The sequence below is a fragment of the Sapajus apella genome, unplaced genomic scaffold (assembly GCF_009761245.1).
Source record: "Sapajus apella isolate SASKATOON/1434 unplaced genomic scaffold, GSC_monkey_1.0 scaffold28, whole genome shotgun sequence".
Taxonomy (NCBI): Eukaryota; Metazoa; Chordata; class Mammalia; order Primates; family Cebidae; genus Sapajus; species Sapajus apella.
In genome coordinates, this window is record NW_022436968.1 from 24,797,129 (window position 1) to 24,819,349 (window position 22,221).

General features: G+C 35.6%; 1 protein-coding gene and 1 long non-coding RNA gene across 12 annotated transcripts in view; one reads left to right on the top strand and one right to left on the bottom strand.

Moving 5' to 3' along the window:
- The window catches only part of LOC116561201, a 19,927-nt gene extending 2,710 nt beyond the window's left edge, over positions 1-17,217 (top strand). Inside the window, exons 3-4 of the long non-coding RNA XR_004273332.1 lie at positions 3,312-3,320; positions 17,206-17,217. This is a non-coding gene — a long non-coding RNA (uncharacterized LOC116561201). The remainder of the gene's footprint in view (positions 1-3,311; positions 3,321-17,205) is intronic.
- Positions 1-22,221, bottom strand: part of UBR3 (ubiquitin protein ligase E3 component n-recognin 3) — a 257,591-nt gene that overhangs the window by 204,977 nt on the left and 30,393 nt on the right. For 8 of the 11 annotated variants that reach the window (XM_032293016.1, XM_032293021.1, XM_032293020.1 and 5 more), the window contains exons 2-5: positions 14,752-14,891; positions 10,712-10,870; positions 9,669-9,812; positions 8,727-8,776 (exon numbers count right to left, since the gene is read on the bottom strand). In XM_032293016.1, coding sequence (XP_032148907.1) covers positions 8,727-8,776; positions 9,669-9,812; positions 10,712-10,870; positions 14,752-14,891 — 493 coding nt within the window. Of the gene's footprint in view, positions 1-8,726; positions 8,777-9,668; positions 9,813-10,711; positions 10,871-14,751; positions 14,892-22,221 lie in introns of those variants that run through there. The other 3 variants (XM_032293027.1, XM_032293018.1, XM_032293026.1) reach the window with 2 other exon arrangements.

The following is a 22,221-nucleotide window of genomic DNA, read 5'->3' on the forward strand; positions in this document are numbered from 1 at the left end:
CTCCAGCCTGGGTAACAAGAGCGAAACTCCATCTCAAAAAAAAAAAAAGAAAAGAATATCCTTGATCAAGGATGTTCACGGCAATATGAAGTTTTATAAATGTCCTGGCTTTAAACACTTAAAGTACAGGTAGAATTTGCAAAGCGAAGGAGGGGAAAGTCATGCCAAGAAGAGAATATAGCATAAGCAAAGGCAAAAGACAGAAGTCTGAAAATGCAGACCACTCAGTTGGCCTTAACATCATGGTAGATATCAAATACAGCTAGGAAGGGAGATTATCTGCATCTAAGCTTCTGGGAAAATGGGCACTCTTATATACCAATGGTGAGAATATACAGTAGTATAATTTCCCTGAATGGCAATATGGCAATCTTTAGAACGGAATTCCAGTTCTAGGAATTTAACACAAAGAATTAAACAGACAAGTCAATTGGGACTATATGCATACCTATTCATCACAATGTTATTTATAATGGTAAAAAAAAAAAAAAAAAGTCTTTGGTTCCCAATAAAAGATGATTAGGTAAATAAATAATAGCAAACTCATACCATATAAAGAAAAACAATGCTGGAGCTCTATATTCATTGTGACCACACGGATGTTCAAAAATCATTATTATAAATGAGAAAAGCATGCTATTTAAAATAGCATATGCAGTATGAAATCATTTAAGTATTGATAATATTCACACATAAAATCTGTTAGTATTTTTATAGATGTTCAAAACTGTCATTTAAAAAATGACAAGTTATACAGGAGTATATATAGCATTAAACCATTAAAATATACATAAAATCTGTTAGAATGTCAGATGTTTTAAAGTCATAGCACAGATGAAAAATAATAAAAAAACTTTTAAAATAAAGAATGTCATATGTTTACAGTGAGTCACCACTAAGTGATAGAGATTTAGGTAATATTATCTTTTTCTTATTATTTATATTCTATTTATTTAACAATAAATATGGATTGTAGTTTTCAGTTAATAAACATCTTTTTAAAATACAAGTCTGATTTCCAATACTACTTGCTCCAACAATAACTATATTATCAGTCATAAGTCCTATATTTTTATTTTTAGAAAGTATAATACCGTTAACAAACAGGAATTACTCTCAAGAGTGGGGAATTCAGGCATTAAGGAAAATGAAAACAAACACCTCTCATAACCACAATTTCCCAGCCCTCCAAATTCATGACATGGAGCTGAGGTTCATTTGTCCCTGAGGAAGCAGTATAGGAGCCTAAGAGAAGATGACGGTCCAACTGACAAGAGGAAATAAATCAAATATAATCCCAACCCAGACAGCATTTACACAGCCCTCAGGAATACTTTTCAGGCCTTAAACGGTCCCTAAGCAGGGAAGTAGGCACCACTGCTGCATGTGTTTCAGGCACAAAATACGGACATAGGTCCAAATCATTTTGGAAAAGAAACAAGAAGATATGAGACAACAAAATCCAAGAAAAAGAGATTCAAACTCCCAATCTACAAAATCTACAGATGGTTTCTCAACCCAAATTAACCTTTCTTTTTTTTTTTGATGGATTTTCTAGAGAGATGAAAACAATGTGAGCTTCATAAAAAGAAGTCGGGTAAATTCACAGCTGGTTACAACAATACACAAAGAATATTAATACAGAACACACAGGGCTAGAAGGAATATTAATATGTCACCTTATAAAAATAAAATTCAAAGATCCTAAAAGACTAGAATGATAAGATGAAACTTAAAGATTTATGTAAGCCCCTAAAATCAGACTGTTTGCTCTACGTCAACTTCACAAGTACAACACTAGAAGGGAACTCTAACTCGTCAGCTGTAAGGTGGGGCCCAGAGGAAAATGCTAGGCATTTATTTTACCTCTGTGGCTCCTGCCAACAATTTAGGTAGCTGCTAAAAAAAATAACAAAAAGCTTTGGGCTTTAATGAAGACACAGCATGCCTATCAAAAGATGTCTCATCACTGTGCACTGAATCAGAACACAGATTTTAAAAGGGAATGAGTTTACCAGACAGATGAAAAGAAAGAACTGTGCACAACAGGGAACACTGATATCTAAAGGTAAATATTTAAAACAGTGTCATATGGAAATAAAAATCTTTCTAGAGGGCAAAACAAGAAATATGTGAACGTTACAATATTTAACACAAGATCGAGAAGAATTTAAATATTAGAGCTATCAAAGGAGTAAGCTGCCTCATAAACTAGGTAAGCTCCCTACGATTGGAAGTATTTATGGAGAGGCTTATCAACTGTCAGGAATGTTATAAAATCAATTCCTGCACTGGAAAAGAAATACATGAAATATTTCTAAAACCTTGCCCACCAACAGTTTATGTGATTCCCCACCCCACCCCCACTATTAATGTATTTTATGATACCAAATTAAAATTAAACCCTATGCCTCCAAAAGTAAAATTAACTTTTTTCTTTTACCTATTCATTTATGAAAAGTATCTCTAATTTTTTATTTCAATTGTCCTACTTTTGCTATTATTTTTGGAAATAATAATCCAAATGATTCACTTGGATTGTGTCTTGAATAAAGAAAAGAATATTCAAAGCATATCTACACAGTAACTTATTTTATTTTGAAAAATGATTACTTCTCAATCATGTAAGAGTATACGGGAAAAAGACAAAAGTAAACAAGCAAAATTTACAAACAGTGATAATCTTTGGATGGTAAGGTTGAATGTAAATGTTTTCTTTTTGTTTTGTCTGTCTGCTTTGAGACAGACTATCCTTCTGTCACCCAGGCTGGAACGCAGTGGCCCAATGTCGGCTCGCTGCAATCTCTGCCTCCTGGGTTCAAGTGATTCTCCCACCTCAGCCTCTTGAATAGCTGGGATTACAGGCACCTGCCATCATGCCCAGCTAATTTTTGTATTTTCAGCAGAGACAGGGTTTCACCATGTTGGCCAGGCTGGTCTCAAACTCCCAACCTCAGATGATCCACCCGCCTCAGCCTCCAAAAGTGCTGGGATTACAGGTGTGAGCCACTGTGCCCAGCTTATGTTTTCTTTTTTATACCTTCTTCTATTTTTCAATTTTCCCACAAAGAACATTCATATTTTCATAGCTTCATAGGAGAAAAGTATCTTAAATGATTTCATTTTATATTAACAGCTAGGTATTTCAAAGTCACAGAGATTAAAGATCTGGCCACTGCATACAGATAAATGGGCACTGCTTATGATTACAGCCACAGTGAATATAATCTTTCCTTGAAAAGTTATTTTTATCTAAAAGATACTATTCCCTGAGAAACTCTAACTAGACCCATTTACTTGTAGTATTAGAGATAATTTTAGTTTGAATTATCTGATGGTTATAAATTTAAACAAAAAAAGAATAAACATGAACTTAAATTTTAAAATATTTCATAAAGTATGCTCTTAATTTTGGGAGGGTTCCATACAAGACAAACAACGTTTTCCACTCTTACTTCATATGAGCTACACAAAAAAAAGAGTAAGTAGAAGCAGTATGAAGAATGTCAAGTGTATAAATAGCACTGCTCAGTACATAATGTTCTGTTACAGCAGGGACAAATATGGATACAGCAGGGACAAATATCGATACAACTTGCATGAATAAAATTAAAAAGACATAATATATATATCATTCAAATAAAACTTTCTGCAAATAAAACTCTTGCTGTTATTACAGTTTCAAATCTGTTTCATTTTTTTGTTTGTTTTCAGACTGAGTTTCGCTCTTTTTGCCCAGGCTGGAGTGCAATGGCATGATCTCGGCTCACTGGAACCTCCGCCTCAGAGGTTCAAGCAGAGAATTCTCCTGCCTCAGCCTACTGAGTAGCTGGGATTACAGGCATGTGCTACCATACCCAGCTACTTTTGTAATTTTAGTAGAGACAGGGTTTCTCCATGTTGGTCAGGCTGGTCTCAAACTCCCGACCTCAGGTGATCCACCTGCCTCGGTCTCCCAAAGTGCTGGGATTACAGGTGTAAGCCACCACGCCTGGTCCATTTTTTAAAAGAGGTTGAATCAGATTACATCTAGAGTCTCTTCCAATTCCAACTTCTAACTTCAAACATCTTTTAACTGTTACAATTCCTACTCTATAGTAGTAATTAAAATGTTATTATCCTCTTATTCTCATCCTATCTTCCTTTATATATATATTACCTTACAAGAATATAATTTTGTAAAGGGTTTGCTTAATAATCCCATGGGCCTATAAGGTAATGGTGTAGAAACTCTAATCCTGAAACCATATCTAGCTCTTCACTAAATTTCAAATATAAACACTAAAACAAGTATGTCATTTGTGCCTACAGTTGCAAATAAAATGCAACACAGCATTAAAATCCTTAATGAAATATTTAAATGGCATAAAATATTTATTTGTTCAAGAACATCTGTATGAGTACTCTTACTATATCATCCTCTTTCCATCTATCCTATCCCTTCATCTATTTTCACCTTAACCTATTCTATAGTCTTACATTTTGACAATTTTAATATATGTTTAAAAAATACTTTGAGAAGAACAAAAGTAAAGGCAAACTTTAACAATCACATTTATTTTTAAAAGAGTTGATGGAAATTATCATATTTCTCTCCAAATAAATCACACAAACTCTTGCTTATGATGCCTAGCCCCAATGGAATTTTTATTCCATGTAGGCCATTAGACCTAATAAAATAATGTTTTCCATTAATAAATAAAAAACAAACCAGATTAAAACAGGATATACAACCCCAAGAAGAGACTAACAGAAGAGTCACAGTAGTTTTATGGCCTCGTTATTAATTAAATTCAAATATATATTTTGTTCTTTAACCTACAATGAATAGAAGTAAAATTTTAGTATTTTTTTTTGCTTCACAAAGATAAAGGTCAACTCACTCTCTAAAATATCTTACAGGCCAGGCGCAGTGGCTCACAACTGTAACCTCAGCACTTTGGGAGGCCAAAGTGGGTGAATCACCTGAGATCAGGAGTTCAAGACCAGCCTTGCCAACATGGCACAACTCCAACGCCACTAAAATACAAAAATTGGCTGGGCGTGATGGTGTGCACCTGTAATCTCAGCTACTTGGGAGGCTGAGACAAGAGAATAGCTTGAACCCAGGAGGCAGGGGTTCAGTGAGCCGCGATCGCCTGACTGCACTCCAGCCTGGGCAACAGAGTAAGACTGTCTTAAAATAAATAAAGACAATAAAATAAAATATCTTACAATCTAAATATCAGCTTTTAGTCTCTTGATGTACAACAGTAACTATTATACTTAAGGAAAGCTTTGATTTTCATTAAAACTCTGTAACAGCCATTACTGGCTAAAGAGGCATTACATTATCAGTTGTAGCTTTTCTCAAAAGGTAGTGCCACTAAAATAGAAAGTTTTTAATAAATTATTGGTACATTATTTAGCTATTATCACTACCTACTATTATTAGATATCAACTGAATCCAGGGAAAAGAATGGCTAATGTCACATCCTGGTTGTGGAAGTTTTAAAGCATGTTTACAAATTCTTTGACATTCTTCCCATCAAGAGGTGGGATCTATATCACCTCCCACTGAATCTGGGCATATTTTAGCAACTCATTTACAACTAAAAAGGATGAAGTGAAGTGACACTATGTTACTTCCAAGGCTAGCTCAGAAAAGTCTCTTCAGCTTCTACTCTTGGGCTGTTGGTCTGGGAGAAGTGAGTCACTATGTAAGACGTCCAACTTGAGACCACCATGCTGGAGAAACCACATGTGGTCATACTGATCAACAGCCAGCTGAGTTCCCAGTGGACAGCCAGCAACGACCATCAGCCCTGTGAGTGAGCCATCTTAGATCTCCATCACAGTTTGAAGCCCTCTGATGACAGCTGCAGCCAACAACGAACTGCAACCACATATTAACCCAAAGTGAGAACTGTCCGGATGCCTTTTCCACGTTCCTAAGTCATAAAACTGTGAGCAAAATGAAATGGTAATTTTAAGACATAAAGCTTTGGGCAAATTTGCTGCATAGCAAATTTGTAATTAGTAATGACAATCACGGTTTATCCACTTTATAGAAAGAACTCTTAGACTAGCAGACAGAACAACTAGTAAGCAGTTTCAACTCCACCACTAACTAAAGGGCATTTACCAGCCTTAGTGAATCAGTTAATTCTCTGGAATTCAGATTTTTCATTCACAAATAAGAAAGACAAAGTAGGCCGGGCGCGGTGGCTCAAGCCTGTAATCCCAGCACTTTGAGAGGCCGAGGCGGGTGGATCACGAGGTCAAGAGATCGAGACCATCCTGGTCAACAAGGTGAAACCCCGTCTCTACTAAAAATACAAAAAATTAGCTGGGCATGGTGGCACGTGCCTGTAATCCCAGCTACTCAGGAGGCTGAGGCAGGAGAATTGCCTGAACCCAGGAGGCGCAGGTTGCGGTGAGGCGAGATCGCGCCATTGCACTCCAGCCTGGGTAACAAGAGCGAAACTCCATCTCAAAAAAAAAAAAAAAAGAAAGACAAAGTGAATTATATGGTCCCTTTTAGCGAAACTATTCATAATTTTCATAATCCTTGAATTGCCTGACACTAATTTTCATTTCGTTTTTGTTGTATCACATGGCTTTTCTTTTATTTTTTATTATTTTTTTTTTTGAGATGGAGTCTCACTCTGTCACCCAGGCTGAAGTGCAATGATGCAATCTCGGGTCTGCAACATCCACATCCCAGGTTCAAGCGAATCTCCTGCCTCAGCCTCCCTAGTAGCTGAAATTACATGCATATGCCACCATACCCAGCTAATTTTTGTATTTTTTTTTTCTTTTTTTGAGATGGAGTCTCACTCTATAGCCCAGGCTCAAGTACAGTGGCAGGATCTTGCTCACTGCAACCTCCGCCTCCCAGGTCCCAGATTCAAGCAACTCTTCTGCCTCAGTTTCCCAAGTAGCTGGGATTACAGGCACGAGCCACCATGCCCGGCTAATTTTTGCATATTTTTTTTAGTAGAGATGGGGTTTTACCATGTTGGCCAGTCTGGTCTTGAACTCCTGACCTCATGATCCGCCCGCCTCGGCCTCCCAAAGTGCTGGGATTACAGGCGTGAGCCACCGTGCCCTAATTTTTGTATTTGCAGTAGAGACGGGGTTTCAACATGTTGGCCAAGCTGGTCTGAAGCTCCTGACCTCGTGATCCGTCCGCCTTGGTCTCCCAAAGTGCTGGATTACAGGCATGAGCCAACTCTCCCAGCCTAAATTATTTTAATAACGTGCTCTGAACAATGACCAAACCATTTCATTATGTTATAGTTGTCTAAAGTTTCTACTGGCTACAGATATAAGACTCCTCCTGCCCAGGTGGCTTTTGCTAAAGAAGTACCCATTCATTCACCCTTTCATGTTCAACTCTTAATCTTCTGAGAACTCACCTTTTGATAGGCCATTCCACCTCCCTACAAAATGCCCTTAAAGCAGAATAAACAGTTTAAAACTACATGTGTATTATCAATTACTTCCTTCTATGGCATATGAAGAATTAGCATTCTTACTCCTACCATTCCCCTCCCCATCTTCAAAATGGAATTATTACAGTTTAGTTAAAATAATAAATGTTTACATGGTTTTGAAAGTCTATTTTAAATATCAGCAAGCTTTTCCCATTTGTCATTATAGCAATACGATGCTCAGAAGTTACTATTTTGTTGCAAAACAAAAGCAAAATTTGTAAGCTAATCATTTACATAAGCTTTTTCAATGACTCTATTTTATTTCTTTAACACACATAATAGTGTCTACAATATGCCAGGCACCAGAGCTCTAAGTGCTTACATGTATCAACTCATTCAATCCTTAGAATATTCTCATGAAATAAGCACTATTATTTCCATTTCACAGATAAGGAAATTTAGATATGAAGAAGTTAAGACACTTGTCCAAGGTCACACTACTAATAGGTAAAGGAGCCAAAATTCAAACACAGGCAGTCTAATTCCGGAGTCACAATCCTAAACAGCATAATAAACTGTCTCTCCAAACTGATGAAAATTCTTGAAAATTGTCCAAAATGAGACACCACAAAATGTAACATTTTGTGAAAGCCTTTTTGGAGGGGAAAAACTACTATAAAATTTAGATTTTAAGGTGTTAAATCAGTTACAAGACTTCCATAACAGAAAAAGCATATTTGGCTTAGTTCACATTATATTATCAACTCAAAATAAATTTCCAAAAGAAAAAAGACATATATGTTTAAATGTAATTTTATTTTTTAGATTTTAATAATTAAATATATTAGAAATATAAAATTTTAAATTTATAAGCAACAAGATTATAAGCAAATATAACAGCAATTTTTCTCATAAATTATGCACTAATAAAATATAGAAATATAAGATTTATTATTCATAAACACTATAAAAATTGAAATATCAAATTAGTGGTCTTTTTCCCAGTACATAGATTAAAAACAAAAAATCCTTGACATGTAAACTGTAACTTTATTATGAGATTAGAAAAATAGTTACATTTCATAGTATTTTAATAAATTATTCTTAATTTAGCAGAATTTTCAAAAATATAGACCTTGTTTTGTCACTAAGTAATCGTGTGATCTAGGCTTCCCAGAAGCCATTCTGGGTTTCAGCGTCCTTGTCTACAGAATGAAGAACTTAAACTACATAATACCTACAAATCTATATAGTTCTAAAACTTATAAAATTATACTTTTTAAAAAGTTTTGAACTTTAAGTCTCACCTCATCTGAAGAATCTACTTGTCCCAAAGTTCCTGTTGCGCCTACAAAACCTTTGGAGGAGAAGAAAAACAGTTGTCCTTCATAGTTGCTACATATTGCTTTACTTTCAAATTATTCTGAGAAATACAAATATCAAAAAGCTAAATTTTGTTACCTTAGGACACCTCATTCTAACAGTTATCTTCTTGGCGAAGTCCAACACTTTCTTTTTTTTTTTTCTGAGATGGAGTCTTGCTCTGTCACCAAGGCTGCAGTGCAGTGCACAATCTCAGCTAACTACACCCTCCACCTCTAGGGTTCAAGTGATTCTCCTACCTCAGCCTCCCAAGTAGCTGGGCTTACAGGTGCCTGCTACCATGCCCAGCTAATTTTTGTATTTAAGTAAAGATGGGGTTTCACCATGTTGGCCAGGCTGGTCTCAAACTTCCAGTCTCAGGTGGTCCGCCTACCTCAGCCTCCCAAATTGCTGGGATTACAGACATGAGCCGCTGGGCCCAGCCTCCAACATTTATCTTAAATAAGTTTGGACCTAATAGGTTGATACTTCAACAGGAAATCTTCAGTGAAAACTTGGATTTAATACAGTAATTACAAATGGTGTTTCAGAAGGATCTCTTTCTTTTCAGTTTTAAACCACAGTTTACTAAAATACTGAGGTAGTAAAGTTATGGGCTACTCTTGAACAACAACTATACATTTTTCATGAGATAGAAACAAAACTTTAATAAGTTAATCAAATTCCATTTAAGAAAAATGTACCCCTCCTTTGCCAATCTATTCTTTTTTGGCTCTGAATTTTTACTACAATTACTACTTTTCTTACAAGGAATAATACTATTTTAGCTCAAAATAAATTTTTCCAATAATGAGTAAAGTTTGAGAGGTTTTTTTGGTTTAAATACAGAAAAGTTACTACTGTTCAAATTTAATATTTAGACAAACCTTGAACTGCTAGAGAACTAGTACCAGCAGATGGCTCCTGCACACCATACACAAGCTTATCCTCAGGATATGTAAGTCCAGAGCTCTTCAAAGCTATAAGGTACTTTTCATGACTTTTCTTTGCACAAGCATTTTCCCCAAGACCTAATTAAAACAAACTTCAAATCAGAAAAAAATGTTCCATTCAAAATCTCAGTATGGTCTTTTCGTTAACTAATATCTATAAATAGGTAAATATTCTAATGGAGGGGGAACCCTAGAATGAATAATGTAAGATAGCTTCAGATAACATTTTGGTGCTTATGTTTATCACCAGAATATACAGCATGTTTATACCAAATAATGAAATCTACAAAGTAGGTTAGCATCTAAAATATCCAAGGGAATGTGGGACACAAAGATCAATAAGACATGATCTTAGCTTTCAAGGAACCTGAAAATTACACAAAAGACAGGCAGAGAGTTAATATGGTAGATGATAATTATGTAGCAGAATTCGCCATTTGGCTTGACAGTCTGTGCTCTCGTGATACCAACCATGCAGTTATCCAAAGCAGAGTGCTTGGGAAAGGCTTTTGAATGTTTTGTATAACAATATACCATTCAACAATTCTAAGTTTTATAACTTAAACTGTGTATTATTAGAAAATCGTAGGCCATACAACCCAAAAACCTAGAATATCAAAAGTGAAAACGTAGACATGATAGCTGTTACTGTTTAAAGAAAGGGGACCACTTCTCAGCCTTCTGGCTAAGAACGAGTGTTTAAAGAGAGGTACAGCATAATTACGTCACATCAAAAGTTAGGAGACCTGGGTTCTAGTACCAACTCCAACATAAATTAATTGTGAGGTTTAAATAGGTCATTTCATTTTTCTGGGGCTGTTTCCTCATCCATAAAACAAGAAGTTCTTTTAATAACTTCCAGCTTTAGCATTCTATGAAAAATCTACAATTTACCTTTTTTAAGTTCTGAAATACTCAATTTCTTATCATTATAATAATATATGTAAACTATACACTTCTTCAAACATTTTACTTACCGGAAGTTAGATCTTTGTAATTTTGCTGGTTTGTCAAAACCTGAGTAAGAACAGACCGCATTGCTCCTCCCATTTTAGTTAGGTCTTCTAAAAAGGAAATTTGAGGTTCCAAAAGCTGAAGGACTTTGTTAAGGTCCTTTTCTGATGGTCCATCAGCTGCTAAAAGAAAAAAAGAAAAAAAAATCAAATAAGGATGATTTTCTTTAAAATATCTTACTAAAAATAACAGTATTTATTCTTTCAAAATTACAGTGGTGTATAGTATTTTATAATCAAAAAAGTCAATACAAGAACTCTGTTTAGAAAATTGGTATCTACCCAGCACCTACCCAAGCAAGGGTAGACTTACTCAGGAATTCAGTCCTTTGGAAAAAAGACGGAAAAACAGAAATGACCTCCTAAGGTATGAAGCACTTAATTTGTATAAGAAGCATTTGAATACAAAAAATTAGCCAGATGTGGTAGGGTGCACCTGTAGTCCCAACTACTCAGAGTCTGAGGCGGAAGAATGGCTTAAGCCTAGAAGTGAAGGTTGCAGTTTACCGAGATTATGCCACTGTACTTCAGCCTGGGTGACAGAGTGATACCCTGTCTCAAAACAAAACGAACAAACAAACAAAAAGCAGCATTGATCTGTGGACCCTATACTTCCACATATATAAATGTTACCATAAGACTGTTTCAGAAAAAGATAATATTTAAGAAAAAGTTTAGATCACATCCTAGAATAAAACAAGACAGAATTCAAATATATTCAGAGTAGTATAAGAATATTAGGACAAAATTATGTCAAATTTAAATCTGTATAACAAATAACCCGCTGGGCGCAGTGGATAATCCCAGCACTTTGGGAAGCCAAGGCAGGTGGATCACAAGGTTAGGAGTTCAAGACCATCCTGGCCAACATGGTGAAACCCCATCCCTATTAAAAATACAAAAATTAGCCAGGCGTGGTGGTGCACGCCTGTAGTTCCGGCTACTTGGGAGGCTGAGGCAGGAGAATCACTTGAACCCGAGAGGCAGAGGTTGCAATGAGCCGAGATCGCCCCACTGCACTGCACTGCTCTGCCTGGCGACAGAGCGAGACTCCATCTCAAAAAATAAATAAAAATAAAAATAAATAACCCATCCCCTATAATATTTCAAAAATACAGATTCATGTTAGCTGAAGGGCAAAGCAACTAAAAGATAACTTTTCATAAACATGAATAATATTATTAAAAACTAAAAACTTAAAAAAAAAAAAACAGGCAAAGAGAGCTGGAGAGAAAGAAAAGCAGCTAGGACAACAACTAAAAAAGAGTATTAAAGATGAAAAGAATAGAGATGTTTTACAGAAGCCAAGGTCTAAAACGAAGGAAATGAATAAAGAGATTTATAGCTTAACCATAATTGCTTTTAAAACCAAAACAAACAAATGAACAAAACCACACCTATAAAAGAGGTGATGGAGAACCTGTGTGTCCAGGAAAGCGGATGTCCATTTCATTCAACATTTATTCAGAATCTCAAACCCTATTTTCTCAGTGTAAAGCTAATGCTATTTATTATTCAACTTTATATTCTCCTCAGTGACTTACATAGTAACATAGCAGATGTTTAATTAATGTTTACTCTTGGTTTTCCAGGGCTCTGACACAAGCTCTAACACAGATTTAAGGATTATAGGGTGAATGAGAAACAGAATTGAAAGAAATTGGGAAACCTCAAGATCTTAGAACTTTCATTGCCTTGGATTAGGTTATCGTAAGCTCTTTAATTTTAAACAGTAATCTCTATACAAAAATGCAGAATTTTTTTTTTTTTTGCACAGATAGCAATTAATGCTGAACAGAAGTAATAATATAAGGAAGAAACTTTCATGAACCTACATTCATGCAGTTCATCTTTAGATAAAAACTGTTTCCATTCTTTCCTTCATGTTTTCAGATCATAACATAATTATAAAGCTATATACTTATGTTGTCTACCTTTTATAACTGTAATGTTAAATCAATAACAACAATACTATACAAGCCAGGCACGGTGGTTCACGCCTGTAATCCCAGCACTCTGGGAGGCCAAGGTGGGTGGATCAACTGAGGTCAGGAGTTTGAGACCAGCCTGGCCAACATGGTGAAATCCCATCTCTACTAAAAATACCAAAAATTAGCCAGGAGTGGTGGCAGATGCCTGTAATTCCAACTACTCGGGAGGTTGAGGCAGGAGAATCACTTGAACCTGGGAGCCGGAAGTTGCAGTGAGCTGAGACTGTGCCACTGCACTCCAGCCTGGGCTACAAGAGCAAAACTCCATCTCAAATATACATATACATATACAGTATATATATATATACACATACATATATATATACATATATATACACATATATATATACACATATATATATATATGTATATATATATATAAAATACACTTTAGTGTGAAGTATTCTTTGATTAAACTAATGATAAGCTTTAAGGTTCTCATAATAAATAATTTGTTTCTAAAATAGAATGCCTGTAATACAAAACGTAAATTCCCAAAAAGGTCTGCTAACTAGTATGTGAGATATAATGCAGAAGGCAATTTCAATAACCCAGCTAGTAACTGGTTCCTTAATTCCAAAGAGAGAGTAATCTGGAATCAAATCAAAATAATATTTTTCTCTATATATTCCTTTTTTTTTTTTTTTTGACACAAGATCTCATTCTGTCACCCAGACTGGAGTGCAGTGATGTAATCATAGCTCATGGCAGCCTTGAACTTCTGAGCTCAAGGAATCCTCCTACCTCAACCTCCCCAGTAGCTAGGACTACAGACACATGCTACCACCACACCCAGCTATCTTTTAAAAGTGTTTGTAATCGCTTCTTGGCCTTTTGGCCAAGATCAAGTGTAAAAATGTTTGTAAGGACAGGATCTCCATGTTGCCCAGCTGGTCTTAAACTCCCGTCTTCAAGCAATCCTCCTGCCGCAGCCCCTCAAAGTGCTGGGATTACAGGTATGAACCACCATGCCCAGCTTATTTTTCTATATTTTAAGATATATACTCTCGATATATATATATTCAAGTAGATATATATTCTACTTGTTAAGTAGAAGTACTTAACAAAGGATTGTATGTTTTTGCTTAAAATGTACAAATATGGAAGTATAATGGTTTCCTCACAATAAAGATAAGATAGTTTAAGAAATGAGGACATTATATAACATTCCTCTACACTTTAAGGATAGCAACAGAAGATGAAAATGTGTGCCACAGTTTCAAAATGAATATAAAGTTATTTATAGTACTAAATAATTTTAAACCTTTAAAAGTAATGCAAAATGTAGTCTCTTATAGAACAGAAATGCAGGTATCATTAGAAAGGCAAAAGACATAACAAAAAGTTAATAAATTTGACTCATACTACTAATGAATATCTGTAATTCACAGCGTCAGACTGAGAACTTTAATAGATACCTAAATCCAAATATTTAACTAAATGAAGTATATTAATCAAGATTGTGATTAAATCTTAAAAGGTAAGAAGAACATCTGTAATTTAATTCTCTTTTAAATACTAACATGATTACACACACCCAATCTGAAAGTGAGCAATTTGACCCTATCATAAGTTATTATATAATATACATGGAGAATAAATATATAATACAAACCCCTTAAAAAAAAGTTGATAAAGCATTTTATCTTCTAAAATCTAAGTTAAATCCAAACATTTCCAGGAGTTCTCAATTCTGCTTTATCCTAATATTGCAAATAAAGTCACTTTAACCCCACAAAATGGTTACTTCCTGATCTGCAAAATCAAGTAAGTTTGACCAAAAACGTTTATGACCCCAGAAGCAGAAAGCACCAAACTACGTCTACTACAACATATCTATAAGGTTATATAATTTATTTTTAGCGTGTTTCTATTCAGTCTGTATTTTATAGTCACCTATTTTTAAATGTTAAGCAAAAAAAGATATCTGAAAAAAATTCATCTCATTAATGCTAAAACTTTGCAAATTTAGAATTTAAAAAGAGTACTAACAAGAAGTAGATTAAAACATACCTGGTTCATTATAGCCTTCTCTTAAGTACTGAATAAGACAAAAAATAAATCTTGGAAGAACAAATTCAGACATCATCAGTAAGTCTTTAGGGACACAGGGAATATTTGAACTTGATTTAATTTGATGTCTTTTGCAAAACCTGTAATATGAAAAAGAAAAAAATTAACAGTAATGTATAATCATCCAAAAACATATTATTTCTGTTTACAATATTCATAAATAGAATACAGGCCAATATAATCCTCCTTTATGATTTTTAAGTTACCAAGTTAAAAGAATATAATTTTAATCAGTCTTTATATTTAAAAAGGCACTCAGGTAGATTTTTCCCAAGAAAGGACCATAAAATTAATAGTAAAATTCCAAATACAACACAAAAAGAAAAATCTCATTAGAGGGCACATTTGTTAACTGAAATTTATTACTTTCAGGTACCTCTTTATGACTTCCACTCTTTTAAACCATTAAGAACATTATTGATCACTTCCAAAGAATTTACATTTTTCCTCACAATTTCTAACTTATTGCATTAATGAATACGTAAGTGACATAAAAACTTGAAGTTTATTTTAAAAGTGTATACGCTTAAGTGTATTCATTCCTTCTAATCTTGTTTATATTCACTTTTTCTTTCTTTTTTTTTTTTGAGAAGGGGTCTTGCTCTGTCACCCAGGCTGGAGTGCAGTGGTAGGATCTCAGTTCACTGCAACCTTTGCCTCCCAGGTTCAAGCGATTTTCCCTCCCTCAGCCTCCCGAGTGGCTGGGACTATAGGTGTGCACCACTATGCCAGCTAATTTTTTTAATTTTTAGTAGAGATGGGGTTTCACAATGTTGGCTGGCCAGGCTGGTCTCAAACTCCTGACCTCAAGTGATCTACATGCCTCAGCCCCTCAAAGTGCTGGGATTACAGGCATAAGCCACTGTGCCCGGCCTATATTCATTTTCAAGTATGACTGGCATGCTTGAGCAAAAATGAAGTGAACTATTCTTTTTTTTTTTTTTTTTTTTTCCCTTAGAGACAGGGTCTTGCTTTTTCACCCACATGCTTCCTGGAAGTCCTGGGCTCAAACAATCCTCCCACCTCAGCCTCAGGCACGTGCCACTATGCCTGGCTTTTTTATTTTTACTTTTTGTAGAGACAGGGTCTTGCTACATTGCCAAGGCCGATGTTGAACTCCTGGCCTCAAGCGATCCTCCAGCCTTGACCTCCCAAAGTGCTGGGATTACAGGCATGAGCCACTGTACCCCACCCTGAAGAAAACTATTCTACAGTCAACATCCAAATAATCACAAGTAAGTTATTCTGTGACCAAACACATAATTACCACATTAAACATGTAAAATGCCTAGAAATAAGTAGAAGGGAAGAGAATCTATTTAAGCTGTAAAATACAAAAGAGCTGAATAAATAGAGGAAAAACTACATTCCTAAATGGAAAAATCAATTTTATATATATATATATATATATATATATATATATATAAAATTTTTTTTTTTTTTGAGACGGAGTTTCACTCATGTTACCCAGGCTGGAGTGCAATGGCGTGATCTCGGCTCACCGCAACCTCCACCTCCGGGGTCAGGCAATTCTCCTGCCTCAGCCTCCTGAGTAGCTGGGATTACAGGCACGCACCACCATGCCCAGCTAATTTTATATTTTTTTAAAAGACAGTTTCAGCCAGGTGCAGTGGCTCACGCCTGTAATCCCAGCACTTTGCGAAGCTGAGGCCAGTGGATCATCTGAGGTCAGGAGTTCAAGACCAGCCTGGCCAATGTGGCAAAACCCCATCTCTACCAAAAATACAAAAATTAGCCGGGTGTAGTGGCATACGCCTGTAGTCCCAGCTACTCGGCAGGTTGAGGCGGAGAATCACTTGAACTCGGAAGGTGGAGGTTGCAGTGAGCCAAGATCACACCACTGCACTCCAGCCTGGGTAACAGAGTAAGACTCTGTCTCAAAAAATACTAATAACAAAAGACAGTTTTCCCCCAAACTTAATGCCATTAGATTTACATCCCAATGGAATTAACCACAAATTAATTCTAAAGTTCAAAAGGAAGAGCAAATGTGTGAAAAATCCTATTAAAAAAACCTGAAAATAAAAGATTAGTAATAATGTACTGCACCTTAAAGCACAGTATAAAACTGTTTTAATTAAAATTATCTGGTCATGTGCTAACATCAATGGACCGCAATGGCCTGGGCATGGTGGTTCATGCCTGTAATCCCAGCACACTGGGAGGCCAAGGCTGAAGGATCACTTGAGACCAGAAATTCAAAACCAGACTAGGCAACACACCAAGACACAGTCTACCAAAAAAAAATTTAAATAAATAATTTAAAATGAATAACAATAAAGTCCAGAAAAAGTATATGTAAATTTGTGATACATGTGACATCTCAATTCATTATGGTGGGGAAGAGACTTAATAAACTACTTTAGGAAAAAGTTTATTATTATTTAAGTGCAGGAAGCAAATTTGATTCCTATCTCATACTATATACAAAATATATTCCATATACATTAAAAATCAAATGTAAGAAGTGGAGCTTGGAAGAAAATTAACTATTTTCCTATATTATCTCAGAACATAAAAAGCCTAAGTTAAAACTTAAAACCAAAAGCCACAAAAGTAAGAAAAAACCTGACTATGCAAATCAAAAACTTCTACATAGAAGACAATAACAAACTGGAAAAAATATTTACAATATGTAAAAGAGATAATCGATTAACATCTATGATTACAAACTCTCAAAAATGGATAAGAAAAATGAAACAATTCAGTAGAAAAATCACCAGGTCATGAACAATTCACAATGCAAGTACCAAATAGCCAATAAACAAATGAAAAGATGCTCCTGTTTTCTCTAATAATCAAAGCAATGAATTTTATTAAAACAAAAAATGAGTAACTGGAGAAACCATTTTGTGATATCTAGTGAAATAACTGACCCATGCAATGGAGCCATTAGGTTTTCATTAAAGTTACTTACAGTTCATTACAGTTAATTTTATTAGGTGTGATAATCATATTGTAGTTATATAAGAAAAAGATCTGACTATTACATCCTTATCAATCTGCCAGGTGCAGTGGCTCAGGCCTTAATCCCAGCACCTTGGGAGGCTGAGGTGGGCAGATTGCTTGAGATCAGGAGTTCGAGACCAGCCTGTATTTTTTTTAGTAGAGATGGTGAAACCTTATCTCTACTAAAAAAATACAAAAAATTAACCAGGTATGGTGGCATACACCTGTAGTCCTAGCTACTCAGAAGGCTGAGGCAGGAGAATCGCTTAAACTCAGAAGGCAGAGGTTGCAGTGAGCTGAGATCATGCCACTGCACACCAGCCCAGGTGACAGAGGGAGGCTCTGTCTCAAAAAAAAAAAAAAAAAAAAAAAATCCTATCAATCTCAATATCACTAGAAGTTTAAAATAAAAAAAAAGAAACTATGATGTGAGTGAAGCACACAACACGACTTATGAAATGTTTTTATCAAACAAATTGAACTTGAATGACACCATGTCTCCAGAACTAACCTCCATTTACAAGAAGCATGGGAGATAAAGGAACACGTTAAATGACACCACAAAAAAGCAAATAGACAAAAGTAGAATGTGAGGGATTATACAAGACAACTGACCCAGTTTCTGTAACCTGTCAGCGACAGAGGGGAATAAAGGGGTACCAGGGCTACTCTAGGTTAAAAGAGGTTTGAGAGAACCAATAAGCACATGCAATATGTAAACTAGTTCTAATAAACCAACTCTGAAAGGAATTTTTGAAAAGTACTTTTTATCCTTTCAAAAAGGAAATTTCTTTCTGGGGAAAGCTGATTATAAACTGGATACCAGTTTATTACAGTTGATTTTATTAGTGTGATGATGTTGAGGTTATATAAGAAAATGTTCATGGTTATTTGATGTTGTAAGAATTATTTTATGTGGGTATGACAATAACAGCACTGTGATTATCACTAAAAAGTGAATTCCTGGCCGGGTGCAGTGGCTCATACATATAATCTCAGTACTTTGGGAGGCCAAGCCAGGCAGATCACATGAATCAGGAGTTCAAGACCAGCCTGGCCAACATGGCAAAGCCCTGTTTCTACTAAAAACACAAAACTTGGCCGAGCACGGTGGTGTGCACCTGTAATCCCAGTTACTCAGGAGGCTGAGATAAGAGAATCACTTGAACTCAGGAGGTGGAGTTTGTAGTGAGCCGAGACAGTGCAGCACTGCACTTCAGCATGGATAACAGAGTAAGACTTGTCTTAAATAAAAATTTTAAAAAGTAAATTCCCTGTCTTTTAGACAGAGGCAGGGATTTACAGATGAAATGTTCTAATATATGGGACCGGCTTCAAAATAATCTGGTGAGATAAAGGGAAGTAGATGGGAGTACACCAAGAGCAGCTCTGAATTGCTACTTGTTGAAACTAAGAGATACATGAGGTTTCATTATGTTATGTTCATTAAACAGAATATGTATCAATATTAAAGTCAATAAAGTACTCCCTTCTGATGTTTAAGGAATTCATTTAAAAGAAGGTTAAGGCCGGGCGTGGTGGCTCAAGCCTGTAATCCCAGCACTTTGGGAGGCCGAGGCGGGTGGATCACGAGGTCAAGAGATCGAGACCATCCTGGTCAACATGGTGAAACCCCATCTCTACTAAAAATACAAAAAAAAAAATTAGCTGGGCATGGTGGTGCGTGCCTGTAATCCCAGCTACTCAGGAGGCTGAGGCAGGAGAATTGCCTGAACCCAGGAGGCGGAGGTTGCGTGAGCCGAGATCGTGCCATTGCACTCCCACCTGGGTAACATGAGTGAAACTCCGTCTCAAAAAAATAAAAAATAATAATAAAAAAAAAAGGTTAAATTTGTCTTTCAGTCAAAAATAATACCAAGGATTTTTTTTCCTAACAAAAGACCATACTAGTTAAGTTCATTGTGCTGACTGCTTTTATATATGTTTTAAATTTCCTATACTAAAAAACTAAAAATCTTAAAAAGAAAAAAAAAAAAACCCTAATCTTTAAAGATGAAAACTGAAACATGTCAGGGTGAAATGACATGATTTGGGGGAGTTGCTTTAAAATACTTCAGCGAAAGGGAAAAAAGAGCAGTTGAAGCAAATGTGGCTGAAATCTTTAAAAACGTGGAGTCTGCGTGACTAGCACAGGAAGGTTCAATGTCCTGCTGTATTTACCTTTGCATATGTTTGGAAATTTTCATAATGTAAAAACAGTTTTTCATCTTGCAGATCAGGAAAAATTAACTTTACTAATTCACTGAAAGCATGTTCGGAAATTTTTGATGTACACATGGAAGAGTAACAGGTAGAGTTTTTGGTGGCACTTGACTATAATTATCAAAATTTTGAATGTTCGTAACACTAGCTTACCATTTCTTTTTCCACAAATTTATTATACAGAAATACTCCTAAATATGCTTACAAAGATGTTCACTATACCACCATTTATAATATTAAAAAGTTTTAAAATGCATGCATTTAATCACAGAAGCAAAGTAAACCAAACTATGGCAGATACACAAAATAATTTTTTTAAAAATGAGGTAGACCAAAAAGCACTAAAGTATAATTATATCTAAGATAAATTAAGTGAGAAATGAATTGTATAGCAGTACAATTAATCACTTCTATAAATATAATACTGGAGAAGGGGAAAGAAATGTTAATATATATAAGAAGAAAAATATTTTCAGAAATATATACCCAAGCTTTGCAGAAATTAACTGAGAGTGTGATATGGTATACTTTTACTTTCTACATTAATTTTACCTATAATGTTTGAATTTTATGTAACTAACATATGTATAACTTTATAATCAAATGGAAAAATTTAAACCAAAAGCAAAAAATAAGTTATACCATACATTTGGTTTAGTACCACAATTTAAAACATCATTAGTATCCTTTGTTTGCCTCAAGGACCCTTTTGAGAATCTAACGAAAGTTACAACTCTTAAGAAAAACTATACACAAATACAAAATAAAAGTTAGCATGTTCACACTCTGCTTAAGTGTATCTACCCTTAGGATAGGGCTTTTAATTGTTAGGTCAGCAGACTACAGTGCAGAGAGATGGATTTTCCTTAGTCCTCAAGGCAGACACACAGGCAGAGCCTGAGCAACCTTTTCAGTTGCCTCTGTATCCCATCCAAATACCATTTTTCACATTTGCCATTATTATGATAAAAGTTAGGAAGCATTACACCTTAAGGTTCAAACCTTAATTTAAAAGAAATAAATGAATTTAAGAACTTCTTCCAAACCAGGTGCAGTCACTCACACCTGTAATCCCAGCACTCTGGAAGGCCACAGTGGGTGAGTTACTTGAGATCAGGAGTTCAAGAGCAGTCTGGCCAACATAGTAAAACCCTGTTTCTACTAAAAACACAAAAGCATACACCTGTAATCCCAGCTATTCAGGAGGCTGAGGTGAAAGAATTGCTTGAACCCAGAAGGCAGAGGTTGCAGAGAGCTGAGATCTCACCACTGCATTCCAGCCTGAATGCCAGAGCAAGACTCCAACTCCAAAAACGAACAAAAAAACAAAAAAACAACTTCTTCCAGCTGGGACACATAATATCTCAATATCTAAATAAAATCAAGTGCACTTTTAAAAGCTATTATTTCCATAAAAGCTTTTTATTTATTTTTTTCTTTTTTTTGACACATAGTCTCACTCGGTTGCCCAGACTAGAGGAGTACAGTGGTATGATCTCAGCTCACTGCAACCTCTGCCTCCCAGGTTCAAGTGATCCTCCTGCCTCAGCCTCCCAAGTAGCTGGGACTACAGGCACACACCACCACACCCATCTAATTTTTTGTATTTTTAGTAGAGATGAGGTTGCGCCATGTTGGCCAGACTGGTCTTGAACTCCTGACCTCTGGTGATCCACTGGCCTCGGCCTCCCAAAGTGCTGAAATTACAGGCATGAGCCCCTGTGCCCAGTCCATAAAAGCTTTTGTAAAGGAGAACCTGGCCTGTGTGACAGATTAGAGAGCTAGTTGTGATCTAAGATAACTTAATTAAGAAGCCTGTAAGTATAAATGTGAAGGAGAGAAAGTGGAAGAAAGGAAAGCCAACAGAGAAGAACAGAAAAACATACACTAAATTGAAGGATGCAATAAAAGAATTGAGAGCTATGTTGGAAACAGTGAGTTCCTCTTCAAAAGTTCTATTTGTCCTCTATTTTCAAAGCCTAACTTCCTTACCTCCTTGCCCCTAGTTAACAACCTTCCATCTATTCCCAATCTGTTTGAGGCAGGAAGATTTCCTGAGCCCAGGAATTCATGACCAGCCTGGGCAATATAGCAAGATCCTATCTCTTAAAAAAATCTTTTTTTAAATTAATACTATTCCATCAAGTCTTAGAAAAAGACTTGCTGAAACAAAGACTTAACTAAACAGAATTTTTTTTTTTTTTTTTTTTTTTTTTT